Source organism: Melanotaenia boesemani, chromosome 6 (assembly GCF_017639745.1).
Source record: "Melanotaenia boesemani isolate fMelBoe1 chromosome 6, fMelBoe1.pri, whole genome shotgun sequence".
NCBI classification, from domain to species: Eukaryota; Metazoa; Chordata; class Actinopteri; order Atheriniformes; family Melanotaeniidae; genus Melanotaenia; species Melanotaenia boesemani.
The window spans coordinates 16,291,213-16,312,507 of record NC_055687.1 but is presented as its reverse complement, the minus strand read 5'-3'; the positions used below and the strand labels follow the sequence as shown (position 1 = coordinate 16,312,507).

General features: G+C 42.2%; 1 protein-coding gene across 5 annotated transcripts; it reads left to right on the top strand.

The window, feature by feature from the left end:
* Window positions 1–1,610: 1,610 nt before the first annotated feature.
* On the top strand, window positions 1,611–12,484 carry atn1 (atrophin 1). Of its 5 annotated transcripts, none has more exons than XM_041988931.1 (10): window positions 1,611–1,879; window positions 3,594–3,728; window positions 4,158–4,259; window positions 4,627–4,746; window positions 4,922–7,719; window positions 7,829–8,045; window positions 8,188–9,715; window positions 10,061–10,204; window positions 10,394–10,574; window positions 11,743–12,484. In XM_041988931.1, exons 2-10 carry the CDS (start codon window positions 3,702–3,704, stop codon window positions 11,774–11,776), a joined length of 5,151 nt encoding a protein of 1,716 aa, XP_041844865.1. In that variant the 5' UTR covers window positions 1,611–1,879; window positions 3,594–3,701; the 3' UTR covers window positions 11,777–12,484. The 5 variants fall into 5 exon arrangements, with proteins under 5 accessions (XP_041844865.1, XP_041844863.1, XP_041844864.1 ...); XM_041988929.1 differs by having other exon boundaries at window positions 10,061–10,228; XM_041988930.1 differs by having other exon boundaries at window positions 8,185–9,715.
* The last annotated feature ends 8,811 nt before the right edge of the window (window positions 12,485–21,295 follow it).

Genomic DNA, 21,295 nt, shown 5'->3' with positions numbered 1-21,295 from the left:
TAACTCTGACCTATGACTGAGAGGAAACTTTGCAAAGAACCTGTTTTAAATCGAATCTTTAGGCCCTTTGTTACTAGCAGCCTATCTCAAAAAGATGTCCTTTGTTCCCATTTCTCATAAACAAAAAATGCCAAAGAATACACTTTGACAGACATTAAACATTATTTTTACGCCATCAAGCTGATTCCAAAAGAACTATTAGTTGAAAACTTGATATTTCTCAGAATGGTGTGCAGTGGATCTTTTAAAAAATTAGGAGACTGGCCAAGTGAAGCACAAAAGACAAAGTGGTTAAAAAAAAAAAAAAAAAAAAAAAAAAAAAAAAAAACAACTATCTACACCAAACAATCAGATCTGCAAATGATGTCCAAATAAAATTTAAAAAAGCAACGAAAATCAGTGCAGTGAAGACCTAACATGGGGCCTGAAAAGTGCATCTAGAAAGAAAATCAGTGGTAACGGGTCTCATGGAGTGATGAGTCCTTCTCAGAGCCCCACCTCAACCTAACAGAGGCAGAGTGGGATCATCTGGACAGAGACTGGAAAAAAAGACGGCTTCTAATATCTTTCAAAAATGCTGGAAAACTATTCCTGAAGAATACTTAAATAAATTACAATAAAACATGTCTAAGAAGGTTCAGGTTGTGTTGATGAATGCAGGCGGTCATAGCAGATATTGACTTATGGAACAGCAGCTGTGTCGATGCACACGCTGTCCTTACGGGGACTAAACAGCAGAGGGCGCGCGAACAGACCTCGGTTCCTGTCGTGCCAGGGCTGCTGGTGACGATGATGAAGGAAGGCTGGGGCCACGCAGGCGCACCGTGCACAGTCTCCGGTCGGGTTGCCGTGGTTACCACACAATAGGAGACGGGACAGGGGGCTGCGCGAAGGGGAGAGGAGAGGGAGTGAACGACAGGAGCGGGGAGGAGGAGGAGGAGGTCTGCAGAGCCGCTTGACTGGACACACCGCTGCAAGCCTTTCCCAGACAGGGAGCTGCTGAACAGACTCAGCGCAGGAGAGATTTAATTGTTAATTGATTTAATTATTTCAAACGAGTTGGGCCTTCTTTGTTAAGTCGCTGACAATGACAGTCATTAAAATGCTTTTTAAAAACATGTGTTTTTAATATACTTCTCAGGTTGGTTGACAAATAAAGTGAGAGCTATAAGAGCTAAGATATGACATTTCTCCCTCTTCAGGTTTCACTGCGAGATAAGGTGATAGTTATTTAGTTTGAGCAGAGCCTCTCCCTACAGTAAAGGTGACTCTAAAGGGACTAGGCAAGAGAGACCCTCCCTCTTGGTCCCCTCCCTCTTCAGAGTTTTGGCCCTCACTCTGCGCCTCTCTTCCTCTTTCTCCCTGTCACACTACTCCCTCCTTCTCCAGCCTCCCCTTCTCTCCTTATGCAAATCACGCCCTCACCACTCTCCCTTTCCCTCACCCGACTTGCATCCCTCTCTCTGGCTCACCCCTCTGCTAAAGAGTGTGACTGTAAGACCGGAGAGGGGTATATATATTTATATATATAAAAAACAAAAGTGCAAGTCGTCTTGGAGGAAGAGGGGGAGTAAGTAGGGTGGGAGAGGGGGGCAAAATAGAAGAAGGGGGCGAAAGGGGGTGGGGAAGAGGCAAGGGTACGCATCAATTTGTACAGTCTTCAGTTGGCACCCCTGTTTTCCCCTGCAACGAAAAGAGATTTCTTCTACCTTATTGTTAATATCATCGGAGCCCGTTGCAATATGAGCCAGCGCGAGCCTCTGTTGACAGACGCCTGGGCTCTGAGGTGTGCATGTCAGCGTGCAACATAAAACGACAAAACAGGGAGAGAAAGGAAAGGCAGAGTGGGAGTGGGAGAACGCATCGCTGGATATTATAGGTAAGAAGAAGGAAAATGGATGCTTACACTCTTGTATTTGGAGCTTTTCCTGATGGCCACGTTTGTGCTCTCCCTCCCATTTTTCCTTTGTGCGCTAATCATCATCTTGCACTATGGCTAAATTATGTCCCGGTGAATTAATGTTAACACGACGCGCACCCACATTCCTGCGAGGAGAGGGGGAGAAGGAGCCGGTTCGAAATGCAATGATTCGCCATTCCGAATCATATTTCTTTTCAGCATGTGCAGCGTTTAGAAACAGCCTCTGCACAGGCTCCCTTTCTGATTGTGAACATGTATGTGCTGCCGAACACGTCGTCGCTGATGGACTGTGCTCCGCCGCGGTGGTCTGTGACAGTGCTACATAGCAGCTTTGGCCGGTCTCCTCTGCGTGTGTATCAATAACATTCGCAGGAAGAAAGAAGAAAGAGTCGTTGCGGTGGTGATGTAAGCAGAGCAACTGCATGCTGCTGCTTTGCATCACATGCAGGGACCAGTTTGTTGATGATGCATGCGCTGTGTGCTTGCATGAGTGTGCCAGAGGAACTGGCGGTGTTAATGCCGCTGTTGATTGAGACCTAGTTGTTTGCTGACCATAGCCAAAGACCTGCATGTGGACCACAGACAGGCTAGCAGCCACCTGTAACTGAGATGCATTGTGTAGCCCATACAGAGACCCAAAAGCAGGGACTGAAGGCTTCTACTACTGTTATTAACTAAGTCATGTGTTGGTACATTAGGGGACGGAAAAGTCACAATACACATGTTCCTTTCCCCCAAGACTGTGTATATACATTTTGTGACTTAAATATTTTACTCTAAAGCCTGAGTTTCTCACTGCAGCGTGTACTAATTGATGCATGGCCATGTGTAGCAGAGCTTATACAAGATTTAGCTAGCTTTCTTTGAATATACTCCTGTTTACAGGAAGTGTACATGCACATTACCTCAGCTCTAAGTGTTCTTTTTTTCATTCAATGTGTGCACTATTTTTAGCCTCATTCATTATACATGAGCCATTTTTTCTTCATAGTGGCACATGAATGAATGGGTTAGACGAGTACTTGCAAAGTACCTACAGTTCATTGTCAACCACAACCAGACGATAAAGAATCTTGACATTGTGCATTTCCCTAATGGCTGGCTGAATAAATAAGCATGTAATTCTACTGGCCATAACCAGGTCATGTGGGTTAACCACAAGTGGCTGTGGGTTGTTGTAGGGAAGGTGAAAGCAAGGGAGGGGGTGTGGCTCCATATTCCCAAGACGTTTGCTGGAGTTCTCTGTCTTTTGCAGGCTGCAATCCAAAATGAAATTTCTACTGTTTAAATTTTCTGCTATCTGCATTTCAGGGTCGTAGTTCTTCTCAAACTAGTGCAGTCTGTTGGTGAGAGTGGGTTAACCTCTTGTGCATGTGGGTTTGGGCAGCTGTGGTGAACGCAGAGTGCAGAGAGGAGACTGTTTTGAGTGCAGTGATGAGCAGTTGTGCCAATACAGTGTGGAGCATGCAGGGAATTTAAATGCTGTTACCTTGCTTTTGCTTTTGTGTGCTCGGTTGCTTTCAAAATTTCACAAATTCCTAAACTTCTTTCACAGTGAATAGAGCAAATTATTGCTTCATCCTTTCATGATGTTTTTTTTTTTTCCCCAAATTCTCTGTTGGGTTTTCCATGCAGACTGAATCATGTCTTCTCTGTTTGTGCTTTTTCACAGGTTTTGGTAGCTCTCATGGTATAACACAGCCCGGTCAATCCACAGCTGGAACCAGTTCAGTCCCTGCAATGGCTTGTGTTGTAAAATGGATGTTTTAAAGAAGAAATAATGAAAACAAGGACACACAAAGAATCGGTATGCCCAAGGCCTACGTCTGCTTTTCATTGGAGTGTCAGAGATTCTTTAATTCTTCTATATTTTTAAGAGTGACTTCATCTAAACTCATTTTAAATGTGGTATTCTTTTTAAAAAGCTACAACGAATAAGATGTAGAATATTTATTTGGTTTTGGCAGGCAGTAATGTGGTCAAAACAGATTATTGTTAAAACCTGGCCATGTTTTGAACTTGACTTTTTCTTCTCTCCTCTGTGTTCTTCTGCCTTCACTTTTTATACCTTGTTCTTCCTCTCACTTCCCTCCTCTACTTTTTGTTGCCCATTCAACACACTGTCTTATTTTTAATCTTTTTTCTCTTCTATTCTCCACCTTTTTTTTGGCTAATCGTTCTACGTCGGACACTTTGCAACACCTGCTATGTTTTCTTCTTTGGCTGGACTTTGCAGATGCCCATGCGCAGTGGGCGACGACGGGGGGCAAGTGAAGAGAGAAGGGGTAGACGCCCGCACCCCAGCCCCACTCGCCCTGAACGCAACGACAGGCAGACGGTTAGAGTCCATCTCTTTTGATACCTTTTCAATTCTCTCTAGTTTGGCATACATTTTTTTATGTGTGCATGCAATTACAAAAGTCATAAACAATAAAGACCTGTCTCTGTTTTTAAATAATTTGAGTCTGGGTGTGTGTGCTGTCAGTGTATGAGTCATCAGTATGATTGCCACAGACATACCCTTGCAGTGTAAGGATTGTTCGATCCTGTGTTGTGCACCATAACACATTCAAATCTTTGATGTTTTGTGCTAGATATTGATGTGTGTGTACGCATGCAAGTTTGGCTTTGTTCTAAAAACAGATATAGGCTTGTTAAGGATTCAAAAGCATCACAACAGAATTAAAAATCTTGTGTTGTTTTAGCAAAGAGGTGCTGGTGAGGATTTGGCTGGAAATCGCTTCAGTCGCAGATCACAAGGGCATGATTCATCTGAGAGTGAGGGGGAGGAACTTGTGTCTCCTCCAAAGAGGCAGAAAGTTCAGGTTTGTGTTACATTTCATCAGCTTGTTACATAAAGTCCAATTATAAAGCTGCATTTCAAATAAATCACTCAGCAGTTGCTGTCTGAGCTAGAATTGTATTCTTTCCTTCCAAAATTATATACACAGTTAGCATTATCAGTGTTCACCTCATACATAAATTATCTTTTCTTGTCAGGATTCGGCCTCTACCCCAAACCCTCCAACATCAACACACTCGACTGACAGCTCAACTCCTTCCAATGTCCCACCCCCAACCTCAGTTGCCAGCCAATCCCGTGAGAGTGACAATGAAGATGGCCAATCCCAGGGAAGTAGGAGTTCAGTTGTAGGAAGCCTGGCCAATAGTAGTAGTAGTCTGAGCAGCGGGCGGGATATAGACCAGGACAATCGTTCCTCATCTCCAAGTCTTTCTGCTTCCCCCCTGGGTAGTCTGGACTCTGATTCTGATGGCCCTGACTCACCAAAGCAAGGTGAAAGGGAGAAAGGTAAAGAAGGGGGAGTGGGGAAGGTCACAGGAGATGATAGGAGAACGCTGCGAGAGGGGAGGGGGGTAGAATCCTGTGGAGATGGAGAAAAACGAGATGGGGACTCAGCTGAAGACTGTCAAACTCTGAAGCCCCCATCTACTCTCTGCTCCTCCTCTGGTCTGACTTCTTCTCTTCGTGGAACAGGTGACTCACCAAATGATAGCAATAGTGCACGGAAGTCATATTTTTCCCTGGACTCCAAACTGATGTGTAAAGTTGAGTATGGTGCACCAGCAGGTGTTGAAAGTGGCAGCAGAATGACTTCCAAAGCTAGCACACAATGTGCCACCAAGTCAACTATCTCTGCAGGAGATTTTTCCCACAACAGCCCCAATATTTCCCACTCCTTGCCCCCCCCACTTCCTCCTCCACCTGCCCTGAAGCCTTTGGAGCTTGGAGGACAAAACTTGCCTGCTGAGGTTAAGACAGAAAGAGAAAAAATAGAAAAGGGAGACAAACTTCTGGACAAACCTCAGTCCACGCCTCCTTCTCTGTTGCCACAGACTGGCCCACAGACGCAATCCCAGTCTCAGCCTCAGAACCAGCCTTCTAACCACCCCCACCACTACAACTCCACCAGCTGGCAGGGTGGCACAGCAACTGGTTGCCAAGGGAGTTGGGGCTACACCCGTTACCCAGGCAACCATCCACACCAACCACAGCATCAGCCCCCAGTACAGCAGCAGCAACTTCCCTCCGTTTACAACCCTCCGTCCTCTCGCCATTCCTCCTCCCACCCCTCTTACCTACCCCATCCTCACCCACACCCCCACAGGGAGTACCTTCCCAGGTACACTGGAGGGGGAGGGGACAGAGAGAGAGGGCCTGCAGGAGAAAGGGAAAGGGGAGTGAGGGGGGACTGTGGGGGGAGGGAGATGAACCGAGAGTTTTCTGCTCCCATCAACAACAACAATAGTAGTGGGGGAAATAGTAATAGTTCTTGTGGTGCGATGGGTGGGCCCAACAGCATTCAAGGAAGGGAGTATGGGGGTCTTTCAGTAGGTCAGAGCCGGGAGTACCAAGGTTCTGGAAGAGACGGACCTAACTTGGGTCCAGAAAGAAGAGACTTTGGTCCAGCTTTCAGGGACAGGGATCGTGAAAGGGAACGTGACGGAGGAAGGGAGTTTAATATGCCAAACCAAAACCAGAGTAGAGACTTTGGCCCCAGTGGAACTGCAGGGGGGCATCCCAGAGACAAAGATGGGAGCAGATGGGGTGAGTTTGGAGGCCAGACAAGAGATGTTGTTAGTAACAGTAACCCCAACAACAACTCCATGCCACAGGGAAACCCCCCAAGTTCAACTGGTGGGCTACCAGGCACCCCTATGCTGAACCGTGACCCACCTGCATCACCCCAAAACAATCCCAGTCACCCTCCCCATTCATCCATACCCCCACACCCTCACTCACATCCTCCAAACTCATCAAACCGGGACTTCCCTTCTCCCATTGATCAGGCACAAACACCCTCATCTGGAGCAGACCACTTTCACAGAGAGTATCCTCCTACAGGAGGAAAAGACTTTCCTCCAGGAGCACCTCCTGCTGGCACAAATCGGGAGTATTTAAGCTCCCCTGGGGTAACTCAAAACCTGGGACGAGAGTATTCAGGACCTGGAGGATCCCAACACTCCCATCAACCTCACCCCCACTACCAGTCTGGGCCCAAAGACAGAGAGAGAGACTCAAACCACAGAGAGTCTGCTTTGTACCAAAGTCGTGGAGGCCCAAATCAGCCTCCTGCACTCTCTCCCTCCTCCTCTTCCAGCCATCATGGACCATATCCCCATCCACCATCTCAGCCTCCTCTGCCCCCACCTTCAGCTTCCCATACCCAACCACCCCCTTCAGGTATGGCACCCAGTGCACGTCCCCCACACTATCAGTCATCTGCCCAGACTCCTCCAACACCCCTGTCTCCTTTACCCAGCCCATCTACCAACCAGATGGGAGCCTTCTCATCTTTTCCCCCTGGCTCCTCCTCTGCACCCAACATACAAATTCCTGCATCAGGCGTGCCACCCAGTTGTTCACCTGGATGTCGCCCTTCCCCTTTCCACAGCACTTTGAACAACCACCCTCAGTTCAGTGGAACATATCACTCCAATGGGAACAACGGCAGCAACGTGGCCAGCAGCAGCAGCAACAGTAGTGCACCCGGTAGCAGCAATACCATCTCACAGTCACTCTCGCCTCAAAATGCCACAAAGGGACCTCCACCTCTTAGTAACTCCGCCAACAACAACAGTATCTCAACACCTGCCTCAAGCTCTTCACTCCCCAGTGGAGAGGGACATTCAGATTCAGGCCCGCCTCCCACACCTGTCATCAAGGAAGAACCAATTGAGGACAGAGAGGAGGGTGAAAGCCCACCACCGGTGTTGAGAAGTCCCTCACCTGAGCCAAAACCTGTGGACATTCCTATCCATGCCAGCCAATCAGCACGGTAAGGTCAAAACTGCATCATCTTAAAATTGTCACTGCCTCACTATATTCAGATAAACAGAGAGGAAATTGCTTGTAATAGTTGTAAGTGCTGCGTCTCATGATTCCAGGTTTCACAAGGTCCTTGACCGTGGCAGCGGGAACTCCTGCGCCCGCAGTGATGTCCTCTTTGTCCCATTAGATGGCTCAAAACTATGGAAGAAGAGGAATGAGATGATAGAGCGAGCCCGGAGGGAGGTCGAGCAGAGGGCCAGAGACTTAAGAGAGAAAGAAAGGGAACGAGAGAGAGAGCGTGAGCGTGAGAGGGAACTGGATCGGCATCTACAGGTGTGCACATTTCAGGGTAATAATTACGTACATTGTCAGATTTGATGGATTTGATGTAGATCAAATTGATTGGTTTAATGGGGAAAAAAGAAAGTAGGTCAGAGCAAATGTTATTTACTTTCTCTTGTTTTCTCTTTAGCAGCAGAAGGATATCAGCACTGCCGGAGGGGGTCGCCAGGGCTCATCCCTTTTTTTCCATCCCTCATCCTCTATCATTCTCGACCCTTCATCTTCTTCTGCTTCTTCCTCCAGCAACTCTGTCTCCCATCCACCTTCACACCCACAGCATCACCCATCAAATCCACATGCTCACCTGCCTCCAGCACACCATCTCCACCCAAGTCTTTCTCACACTATCCCCCATTCCCTCCTCTTACCATCCATGGGAGGAGCATCAGCAGTGGTTGGAGGTCCTCAGGGAGCTCTGGGGATAGGGTTAGGAGGTCCATATTTAGGCCCTGACACACCAGCACTGAGAACTTTGAGTGAATATGCTCGCCCCCACGCCATGTCTCCACTTGGGGCGGCAAGCCGTGCTCAAGCACACCACCCTCAAATTCACCATGGTCACCCCCATGTTCACCCCTCATTCTTCCTTCCTCAATTTCAGAATCATGCTTTAGGCCACCCACACCACCTGCCCACTGATGCAGCTACAGCAGCCGCCATCTTGGGCTTTTTGTATGGGGGCAGCCTTGAAGGTGGTCCAGGTGTTGGTGGCCATCCTGGGGTGGCAGGAGGCCCAGTACCTGGAGGGATTGGGGGTGCAGGATTAGGAGGTGTTGGCTTTCCTCACACTGTGGCAGCTCACCGAGACAGGTTAAAGACTGGATTTGAATTCAAAAGTGATGAGCGGGTTTACCCACCAGGATCCATACCTGATCCAGCAGCTATTGCTCTCGCTCACTCACATTCACATGCCCATGCCCATGCCCATGCCAATGCCCATGCCCATGCCCATGCCCATGCCCATGCTCATCCTCATCCTCACTCCTTTCTCCTTGGAGGAGGTGCAGCAGGAGCTAATGAGGTGTCACTCTACAGCACTCCTCCCCCTCCAGCCCCACCAGGACCTCCGCATCTTCAGAACCCAACCCTAGCACCAGTAACTCGACCTTCCAACCCTCCTGCCCCGCAGTCCCTGTCAAATCCTCCTCCTTCATCTTTACTCCCACCTTCTCTACCTTCTCATCCGTCATCTGCTCCACCTGCCGCTTCCTCAGCCCAGGCGGCCTCTGCCGCTCCTCCAACAGCTCCTGCTCAAACTGCTCCACCAACCACTAACTCAGCCTCCCTTCATCATCCAGTACCCCACTCATCTTTTCCCAGCTCCCTGTCCTCTCATCTGCCACCAGCCCCTGCCCCTTCCGCTCCCCCTGAAACCTACCCAACTCCTGCCCGTTCCCCTGCCTCCTATGAGCGTGACAGAAGTGGAGAAAGAGAGCGGGAGAGGGAGCGAGACAGAGCAGCTCTGCCAGCCTTTGGGGACAGAGAGCGAGAAAGAGGAGGAAGCGGTGGAGGTGGTGGGGGGAGTGGAGGAGGCGGGAGTGGAGGTGGAACAGGTGGAGGAGGAGAGAATCTGGGGCGTCTTCAAATGCTGAATGTGACGCCGCATCATCACCAGCATTCACATATCCACTCGCATCTTCACCTGCACCAGCAAGACACAGGTACCAACTGCTACTAACAATGCTATCACTGTCACTGTTAACTCTCATTAGTCTTCACATACCTCAAATAGATAATGTCAAGCAAGAATTATGCATTATAAAGTTTCATGCGCATTAATATTATATTTTGTAACTTTTCTACTCAGTAATATAGTATGATATATATGTCAAAATGAGATCACTGAATGCCTTAACAAGAGCATTCATAACTCTGTATCCAGCGTCCTAGTCCTTACCAAAAATTGCTATAATACCTCCCCAGTGCCTTTTTTAAGTGTTGCAAGTGTCAAGCTTTGACTCCTATTAAATATCTCCTGTATTTTCTATTACATCATTGGCATCCAGCGGCGGGCGGGGTTCACCCCCTGATGGACCCGTTGGCATCGGGGTCTCCTTTGGCACGCCTCCCTTACCCAGGAGCCACACTGGGCACCCCCATCCTGGCTCACCCCCTCACTGACAGCGAGGTGCTCCGCCAACAGCTGTTCGGTGAGGAGAAGGCTCCTCGTCCATGTACTCGTTCAGTTTTCTTCTCTAAAAACACAGTGCTAAAAACTTTATGAAGTCACATTTTTATTCCTGACGGTGATGATTGATCTTGGTCTTCCTCCTGTCTTTCTTCTCTTTTTTTTTGTATCCTCTCCTGTTCCTCCTCTGTCCTCTCTGTTATGGTAACAGGCGCTCCTTTCCGTGACCTGCCCCAGCCGTCCTCCCTCACTGGTCCCATGTCAGCAGCCCATCAGCTCCAGGCCATGCAGCAGGCCCAGAGCGCAGAACTGCAGATTCAGAGACTGGCCCTGGAGCAACAGTGGATCCACCATCATCATCACCACTCCCTCACCCAGGACGAGTATTACAGGTACCGGGGCTGTGTACTTTGTTAATGTAGTAGTGACTGAATATGTATGACTCCAACTAGCCTGACTCATTTAGTTGAAACAGTTTAATCGAGTCCCCAATTTGCCTTGTATTTTATGTCATTCTCCTTTCTTTCTGCAATCCTCATGTAGCTGTTTTCAAAATCCCCCTAACCTGGGAAACAACGTCCTTTTAACCTCAACAAAAACTTTGAGAATGGCAACTCTCCATAATGGTTTGGATCATTTAATGAGGTTTTTGTGGTGTTATAAAGGTTCACAGGAAATATGTTTATAACAATTTCTGTCTCATTATGTTCGTGCAAGTTTCCCAACCAGTTTCTCCAAAACAACTTTTCTTTTGGCGTAATTTGGAGAAACACAGATGCCTTATCACCACCCAAGATGATCAAGTTTTTTTTTACAGATTTGCAAATAAACCACAGCAATTTTTTCCCTCCTTAATTAGAAGCTGTGGCCTGTGATTTGGTCTTTAAATAGCATTTTATTTTTGACCCTAATATGCAGAACATTCTCACATCTTAGGAGCTAGAATATTTCATTAATTAAAATATGAAAAATTGACTCTAATGGTTATTTTTTTGCAGTAATGTTAATTTTTCAACTCTTATGTTGTGAATTCAATAGATATATTGTACATGTTTATTGAGTTGGACACAGTCTCTAAACTGAGACCTGCTGTCTTAATGATCCATCTGGCCCAGCTGACCCTTCTGTACACAACCGCCATATTTTAGATTAAATCCCGCCCTTTGACCAACAGCTGTATTTTCAATGTGGCAACATTTGGTCTTCATAAGACTGTTTACCAGCTTAATCCCATTAACTTTCTGTATTTGTCAATGTGCTCCATCATGCATGGATGCAGAGGAAAAGAAAATACAACAAAACAGACTGAAATTGTATCATAACCTAATTCTTTGTTTGGATTGTCAGGTTGGAGAACTCTGCTTGTAATGCATTTTGAATAGTGGTTAAAAAAAAGCTTTGATTGCAGACAGACGCCAGATAATTTAACTCTACTTTTCTGATAAACTAAAACTTGCAACATCTGTGTATGTTAGTGATAGTTGCATGAACGTGCATGTGTCTGACACTAAATAAAACATTTGTTTACACTGTAATGTGATTTAATTTTTGACCTTTCAGTCACCTGAAGAAAGAGAGCGACAAGACCCTGTGAGGGAGGGGAACGACAAAGAGCAGCACGGAGAAAACTAAGGAGAATTTGTGCAAGTACACAAGTATAAAGCAACAGAAAAGCACTGAAAACAATGAGGGGAACAAAGACTTATAAACAAAAGCTGGACTAATGGACAAGATTCTAAAAGATAAAAAAAACAAAAAACAAGAGGAGGGTGTGAAGATGTCGCACACACTCCCTGCTAACTGCACCAGACTCTGGTGCTTTCCTGCTTTATGTTCTCCAGTCCTGTTTTGTATTGTGCTCTGTACAGTATATTAGATGAGAGCTGATGATAGTGAAGTACAGTATGTGTAAAATACTTGATGCCAGAGGGAATGTGTACATGACTCTCTTTTATGTTGTTGCATGCAGCTAGGCGCTTATTCTGAACTGGTGGAACTTTTGGTTCTATTTTTAGTAATCACCCCCTCTTTTGTATGTGAGGGGCATTCTATATGCATGAGACCAGCAATTTAGTGTTCTGTTTATTATCAATAGTATTGTTATTATGATTATTGTTGTCTGTTTGTTGATAATGATATAATTATATATACAGCACATATTATTTGTATTATTTTTTTACATTTTCATGGTATGGCAGTCAGTTTTTATTTTTTATTTTCAATTTAACTTGTGAACCAAGATGCAAATGAAGGCAAAAAAAAAAAAAAAAAAAAAATCTGGAAATAAATTATAATCTCTCTCTCTTTTTTTCTAGTTTCTTGAGTATTCTTGTTTGCACTGTGACCCCCCCCCCCCCCCCCCCCCCCCACACACACACACACACACCCACCTCATGTACATTCAGACTATTTGCCCTGTCTTTGTTTTATACAAGTCACTCATGCACAAAGCATATCGAATTCCTCTCACTCCTCCCCCTCCCCCCTCTCTCGTCTTTCTCTTCCTCCCTCTCTTTGGTGAGTGTAGCTAATAGGAGACACATGGGATGAGTGTGAGACATGGGAGTTGAGTCGCTCCAGTGAACACCAGCCACCCTGTAGTGCAAGCATTCCTTACTGCACTGTAAAAATGAGAAGAAAAGAGAAAAATGTAGAGAGAAATGAGAAGGAGAAAGAAGGGAGGAGCTGTGAGAGTGTGATTTACAGACAATGCTGAAGGCTCAGGGCTGCGTGCGTTCTCATCGGGTCCAGCCAGAGGAATCTCCTTCAAATGGATGTGGATCAGTGACTACAGCCTTCACATTGCAAGACAGACTTGCTGCTGGCTTGCAGATTTGGCTGAACAAACTTCCCATTATTGTAGCTCTAAAATTTATTGATAACTTCTTGAGGCCTAAAATCTGCACCATTTTTTTAATGCAACAATAATTCTACATATGGCTGTATAGTGCATGTTTTATGAGTTGGAGGTTTTGTGTCATTAAAAGTCACCTTGAATAAGTGTGTCATAATAATGTAAAGAATCTTGTAGCAGGTCAGATCTCATTTTCCCCCCTCCGGTGACATCATATCTGGGGTTTATTCTTAGCTCATCATCAGTCATTATTTTTCCAGTGTGGAAGAAGATGTAGAGAGACGTGTGGATGAAAGACACACATTTGTTTAAAGGGAGGTTAAAATAAGCCTCTTTGCTCATATTTGGGTATTCTGAATAAAAGTAATCACTAGCAGATGCTTTAAAATCTAGGACTAATTTTTTTTAAAGTATGTACTTTTTGAGACAAATCTGAGTGTTTTGCTGTAATATTATTGCACAACATTTTAAAGTCGGTCCCATTTATAAAACAGCTGCCTTTTTAGTTCAATTTACTTATATAGCATCAATTCCCAACAAAAGTAATCTACAGTTCAGTTCAACCCACTGCATTGTAATCTACATTAATCCAAATTAATTTTTAATCCATCATCAATCAATTAGTTTTTGTATTATGACAATTCATAAAATGCCTCTTTAGGGAAACCATGTGATTGCATCTAATCTAGTTTTATTCTTTCACTTGACGTTTTTTAACAACACTTTATGTATTCTGTATTCATGCTTTACTTTGCTGTAGTTCAGTAGATATTTGTTTTTGGGCAGCCTTTGTCATATTTTTGTTTCATCATTTTCCAAGTGTTTTCTGCAGGTTATCATACATCCATGCTATTTTCATCAGGGCAGAATGTGGTTTTACATAATCTTGCTGAAATAAGCAAAACCTTTTCTAAAACAAGACATACTGTAATCTGCATGGCAGCATATACTACTTGTCAGTTTGGACACATTTACCCATTAAATTTAGTGGGTAAGTGTGTTTAAATGTTTAACAGGAAGTGCATGTTGATCAAAAATGTGTTAAATCACTTATTGTATCTACCTATGCACTACTATCAAATATATTTAATTTGATACTGATGAGAACTTTAACTTGCATGTGGTACATTACTTAGGCTGCATGAATAAATTCAAAATCTGAAACATTAAACCACCAAAAGGCAGCAGTGTTTCTTGGTTACAAGTGATTGTTTTGTTTGCTTGCTTTTAATATTGAGTTACAACCTGCATTTATGAATGCAATGGTGAACTTTGTTCAGTGATAGTTATTTTCAGGGGCATTATCAAGCCCACTGAGTTATTTGTTCAACAGAATTAAGTCTATATTGATTTGATGCAGTTGAGGGCCAGAAGATTACATCTACTCAGTACTGTTTTTAAGCTTTGCATACAGAGATTTCTTTGGAATTTGAATTCAAAATTTAAAATGAACTCTTTTATTTTGGCAGTAGGGTTTGTTATTATTTGCATGTCATTATTTTCTGTTTTTAATTGACATTTAAAGCAGACAGCTTTTAAATCTCAGTGATGTAGCACTTTTATTGCATTGCTATAAAAGTAATGCCTCACAAGCAGCATCAGGTTAAGAGAACATCACAGAGAAGAATAGTCTGGCAATACATCTGGTTCAAAATGTGACATTAATTTGTGCAAATTAAAGACGTCAAAATATGAACATCTGTGTTTGTTTATATGATATTTATATGATAAGTAAACTCACACTTTTTCAGCTTATTTGGCTTTTTTGTTGTGTGTGTGTTTCTTTTTTAACCTAACCCCTTGAAATGTGAAAACATGTCCTCTGTTCCCCACCCAAAGAAACGTAAACTACAGCTCTAACTCTCAATCCTGCTTAGTTGATTATTCTAATGTTAAAGGGTCTTCAGTCATCAACTCTAGTGGGATTCAAACCAACAACATTTGGATAATTTCTGTTTACCTAATTTACCTAATATTGCAATGCATGACAAGGTCCCTTGACAGCTTCTAGTGGATAGTGGATGTGCTCAAAGTAGGGCATTGTGTGTGCTCAGACATGTTGTTACACATTAATATAAGTGAAATTAAGATAAATAAACATGCATGTCTTCATTTTAAGTGAATATATGTTTGCAACAACTGCATCCTCTGCGCAAAATTCAAGAAATGCACTTATAAAGACAAGCACAATATCAAAAGCTCTCATCTCCAAAAGCTCCCACAGACTGTAACAGGCTGTGGTGTTATATATTTGTATTTGAATGTACTGTGATGAAAATGGTTTGGTTGCTGCCCCAATGTTTCTTGCAAAGCAAATAACTTCCTTTCAAAGCTTTTTTATTGTCAACCTTATTTTCCCTGGAGAGATTTTTAACACACTTTGCTGCTTCCTAACATTTTTGCACAACTGCCACCCTCCTCTTTAAACTGGAGAAGTCATGCATTATACAGTTTTCCTTTTGGCCACAACTAACATTTGACTACACTTGCCCATAGTCACTTTGTCCATTTGTGTTACGCTAACTGTTTCTCTTATAACCGCTATAGTCCTGTTTGGACTTAATTCTGTCATCTCCCCTTTTATTGTTTCAGCTTTTGCTTCCTTCAGCCAGGGGCAGCATGTTGTTCCCATACTACTTAGAGCCCTGAAGTAAAACACTGTCATGAAATCTAAATGGGGATGAATGTTTACCCTGGTCAGCTTGAGAACCCTCTCCCTCACCCACACACACACACACACACACACACACACACACATCACATTATCTCATTAATCTACTGCAATGCCATCGCAGCCTTCAGCAGTGGCAGACTAATGCAAGGGGTACAATTGCAGCCTGAGAACAAAATCTGAGTCAGTTGCCTTTTTCACCCAGTTGTTCAATCATCTTTGACCTTTTACCCACTCCTGCATGGAAACAATGATTCTAGTAGACCATCTTGAGCCTTGGGGTATCTTTAAAGACTTGTACAACAGGTGGGTGACCAGTCAGAGACCTGGACCATAGCTGTCTGTCAACTTTCACTGCACATCAGTCTGCAAGCCTTCTCACCATCTCAGCCACCAGCAGCGACATGCTGCATGGATTCAAAACACACATTTTAAAACTTCATTGTCAGTTTGATGAAAGATACAGCAGTGTTTTCAAGGAGTTAAAAGCAAAGCAGAAAATGTTTGTAGCTGAGGTCACATGGTTGACTTCATATCAGTTTTCTTCAATACATGTTTCATTCAACACATATGTTGCTTATCTATTTAAAAATGTAATGTTTCTGTTGATTGTTGAGATGTATCAGTGTCTGACCTGTTCAAGAAGTGTTTCTGATACATATAGTCCAGAGGCTACAGATTATCAGGGGGGTTGAATCGAACTCTGCTCACACAGCTTGACCCAGAGACACATAATGTTTATGCACAACTTTATTCTTCAAGTAACAGAAAAACGTTCATGTACAATTTGTTATCTCTTTTTCTTTTACGTGCTTTTTGGTAAATGTCATATGCTTGTGCACAACCTGAGTTGTCAGATACTATATAAAATATATAAAAAAATAAGGCATCATCTGTATAGAAACATGAGTGCCTTTAAAACCTATGCTGTACCTTTCAATGTCAGTGTTGCTTTTCCAGATGTACAAAATGTCAAATTGTACAGCAGTTGCTGTAAACAAGCACTGTAGGGAGACAGAATGACCAAGTCAAGATGGTTTGTAAGACGATCTCCCACCTACATACAGTTATACACTAATTTAATTTCCTAGAGAGATCATCCATGCATATATTAAAATGTAAAGTAAGTATGCCACCTTGACAAAAACCAATTAGATACTAGAAATCGTGCAGATATGCTCCTACCCCATGTAGCTTGCATAGACTGATGTGAATACCAATATTGTAAAATTCTCACCCGATACAAAGGAATGCTTTGCTCTTGTTTGGAAAACATTTTACAATGATTAGCATCCAAAAAGCACAATAATACTGTAATATTATTTATTTTATACTTAGTGGCAATTTCCTTCAGTGCATATATACAAAGACCTGTACTGTGCTTGAATTTTAAACCAAACTGATTAACCATGCTTTTTAGGTCCTATTGAAACTGAACCAAAAGTAGTTGTTCAAATACCAATAGGCCTACAATTTTCCGTGTGTTGTCTTTAACTACTGGTACCAACAGGGCTGTTAACATGGAGTCACGCAAGATGCCATGTTTCAGTAGACCCAAAAAACACATGCAGCACATGGAGTATACGGTTTGCGTACTTCAGATGTTCTGCTGATATTTGGTCAAGACAGCATGTTTTATTCAAAGCCAGTTACTCGGTGGCACAACTCACTTCATCAGCTCTAACAAACACACCATCATTAGCAGCTACATTACTGACGCTAAATACATCACTCTTAACACAATTAAAAAGACTACTATTATGTTTCAGCCACAATTCCGCTACTTTTTCCTCTCCAGCAACCCCATCAATAACAGATGGCCTTAGAATCTTACGTTTTTAATAATCTTAACCTATGCTCAGAATGTATATACTTTATATACATATACTGTGATATGCAATAGTTATTTCACTGAACACATATTTTAATACCCTTTAATAGCAGGGACTGGTGCCAAAGAGGACGGTAGCAAATATAAAGCAGTACAAAATAATGTAATATTCCAAAGGGTGCAAATAGACACATTTTCATTCTCATATCTTCAGGTGTACAGACATATTAAACATATGACATAAGTGTTGTGCCACATGTTCTGAAAGATTCAGACCAGACTGTAAAATGAGAAAAGGGCATGCACATTGTAATGCTTTTTGTAATGATCTAGTCCTTGAACTAGTCTATCTTAAAAAATCTAAGCATTCAATTTCACTGGAAAACAGTGTGATTATTTTAAATACTCGCTTTGCAGACTACATGGTTTTCTGCTTGTACCTGTACATGGGAGCTCCCAACAGATCTCTCTTCAGTAAATGAGTTCAACCTGATATATCCAGTTCAATTTTTACTATGTTAACTGAGGTGTAATAGCTGCATTCTTACCACAGTGAGGTTCAAGAGATTAAGTATGTTTTAGCTATGCTCTGATTAACACGTCAACTTAAAAATACTGCTTTGAGTATTTAGTATTGACTTGTTGATCCTGGCTATAGAATGATTTCCTTACTTTATAAATCAAATGTTGCTACTGGAATCCTTAACGGTTAAAGTTCATGGCAGTAAAAAAAACAAATAAGCTTGGTTTGTTTTGGAAGGATTTCCAGGAGAATGCATCTTTTCTCTAAAAAGAACATGGCAGGATGGTTTTGCTTTGCAAATGAGCATTTAAACCAGGTATCTTTCATCTTGGTCCACGAGGGCCAGTGTCCTGCAGGTTTTAGAAGTTTCTCTGCTGCAGCACATCTGATTCAAACTCAGACTTGTGCAGATCTGGATGTAAAGCTCTGCACAAGTCTGCTAATTACCCATTGATTAGAGGTAGGTGTGTTGTAGCAGGGAAACTTCTAAAACCTGCAGGCCACTGGCTCTTAAGGATCAGGATGAGGGATCCCTGATCTAAACAAACAACAAAACTTCTCTGGACACATTAAACCAATATGGACATGTTCAGTTATAATGTACAATGCAGCACAAAAGCTGAGGCTGAAACTGGGTCATATAACAGGACAATGATCTCAATCAGGGCAGCAAATCTACAACAAAATAGCTAAATAATTGATATTTTGTAATATGTCATGAACTGTTGATCTTCTGAGGTTTTATTTTGCTTAAATTAAGATTGGGGAAGAACCTGATTTTTATTCTTTTTTTTTCAATGTCCCAATGATTAAAACCTTAGATTTGAGAGAGTGTATTTTCTTTTTCAAATGAGGTCATGTGATATTTATCCCATTTATGAAACTGTGTAATCCTGAAAGGGCCTTTGTCTACCTCTGCGTCTCTCTGTTTCTGCTGTGCCCTAGAAGTCAAACTTACTTTGATTTACTATAGTAGAACAATCACAGACATTAACGTTACAGACTTTAAAAGACCAAGAGCTTTGGCTTAAACCAGACAAGAGTCACATCCCTTAATTTAGCTTATATCAAAAAGTTACAAGATCATTATGTCGCATGATCTCTGCTGTGTCCATCCAAGCAACCAGCTGTCATATATTACCAGTACAGATCTATCTGAAGTGTTAATAGTAGCACCGGTAGTTAAGAGAAGACTATTTTTCTATTAAATTTTTATTAAAATCTCCCTTTTGATATCAGATGACACTGACTGTCAAGGTGAATTTTGAGGAAATGCAGCATATTTGAAATTATGCACAATATTTAAAAAAAATGTAGTCATCTTATGAAACACATGGTGTTTTTTTTAAGGTTTCACAACACACGTGTTCAATAAAGAATCAAAACAAGATGATTAAAAAAAGATTCACTTAGGCCAAAAGGACTCACATCCAAGCCAAAGTTAGACTTTGATCATCATGAAATCAAGAAATTTTGTTTGGCCAATAGGTTTCTTCTGACTGAGGAAGCAAGATACAAAATACAGTCAAATAATATGTCCAGACACGTTAATGATATATTTAAACTATTTCTTAAAATTAAAAACTTGTCAAACATACTTTGGTTCTTATTATTCTCAAACAGTTTACATGTCTTCATAGCATTATGTGTTAGATATATGCCTTTGAGGTTAGAACACTTTTATATGACAAAATCATACATTTATTTGTTCATTTATTTCTATTTATTTTTGTCCATATATTTTTAAATATATCTTTAAAAAATTAAAAAACAATAAAATGCCCATTCCTCCTACTTAGGAGTAGTAGTAGGAGCAATGTAATATTTGCATTTGTGTTTGGATATATATATATATATATATATATATATATATGTAGTAATGCAAAAAAAAACTTTGATTGAGAGGACATAGGTGTGAGAGTGCCTCATTAATAAATATTTAATTCATCTCATAATGTTTTCAATTTTATTATGTAATCAATCACGGGGCCCTGAACAGTCGTAAATTTTTAAAGTGACCCCCTCAAGATATACTTTCCTGCTGGAACTTATCAGCAATTATAGAACCTATATGAATACCTGGTGTGATTCTGAATAAAGGCTTTGAAACTGAGAAAGGGTTTAAATAATTTTGGATAAGGAATAGAAACAGAAATTTTTAACACAATGCCATTTTAACAGCATTTCTCAACAAATTTAGATGAAACTTAGATGAAGTAAGGAAATTTGTGTTCGGTCCAATATTAGTCATACTTACAGTGTGCTACTTGTGAGGAATGTGCATTTGTGGAAAGAGTAACACAGCTAAACATATGCGTCGTTCCCCCAAAAACGTTCCAAAATCCCCTGAAACAATCTCCTATTGATATTTACTCTTGTTCTGAGATTCAAGTGCTGCCAGGTGTGTGTCAGTCACAGATGTATAATTAGCAGCTAACTGGCACCTAATATAATAGACAGAAATATTACAGTGGTGCCAGTGGTGATCCCATATCTCCAGAATCTGGGACCTAACTTCATCCTTCAGGATGACAACCCTGTCCCCACAAAGTCAGGATCATCACAGAGTACCTCCAGAATTTGGGAGAGAAAAGGATGAAATGGCATGCCGTGAGTCCAGACTTCAGACTCCAGTTAACACTTGTCGGATCAGTTTGGGTGTGTTGTATGTTCCACAGTGACCAACACAACCACACTGGCTTAGCTTCAACAACTCTCGGTTTAGGAATGGGATGCCATCCCAGAGCAAAAGCTAAAGACCAGCATGAGAAGAAGGTATAGATCTTCCACATGCTACTGAGGTCCCTGGCAGTGTAAAATTAATTGAGTGCAGAAATTGTTGCTTTTTCTTTATTATTGTGGGGGAGTGTGATCAAGTCAAAACAAAAGTGAATACCAACAGAAAAATATTGCAGGAGATATAGACAGATTTTACACCTTGTAAAGATGACCAATCAGGCATTATAACTATGCAGAATACGACACAATTTGGTATAATTAAATGGGAGGAACTGACCAAACATAAAATATGTGGATAATGAACCACCTTTAAGAAACTGAAGCCTAAGCATATTACCATTTGACAAAAAATAAGTCCACACTCTTGGACAGAGAGCATATTAACTCTGCCAAGTGAAATAGATTAATATGAAATTATAAAAGAAATGCTGCTACTGCCCCCTACTGGAATATAGTAGGATTTCTTTTTTTCTATCCTGCAACATAGGAAGAAAA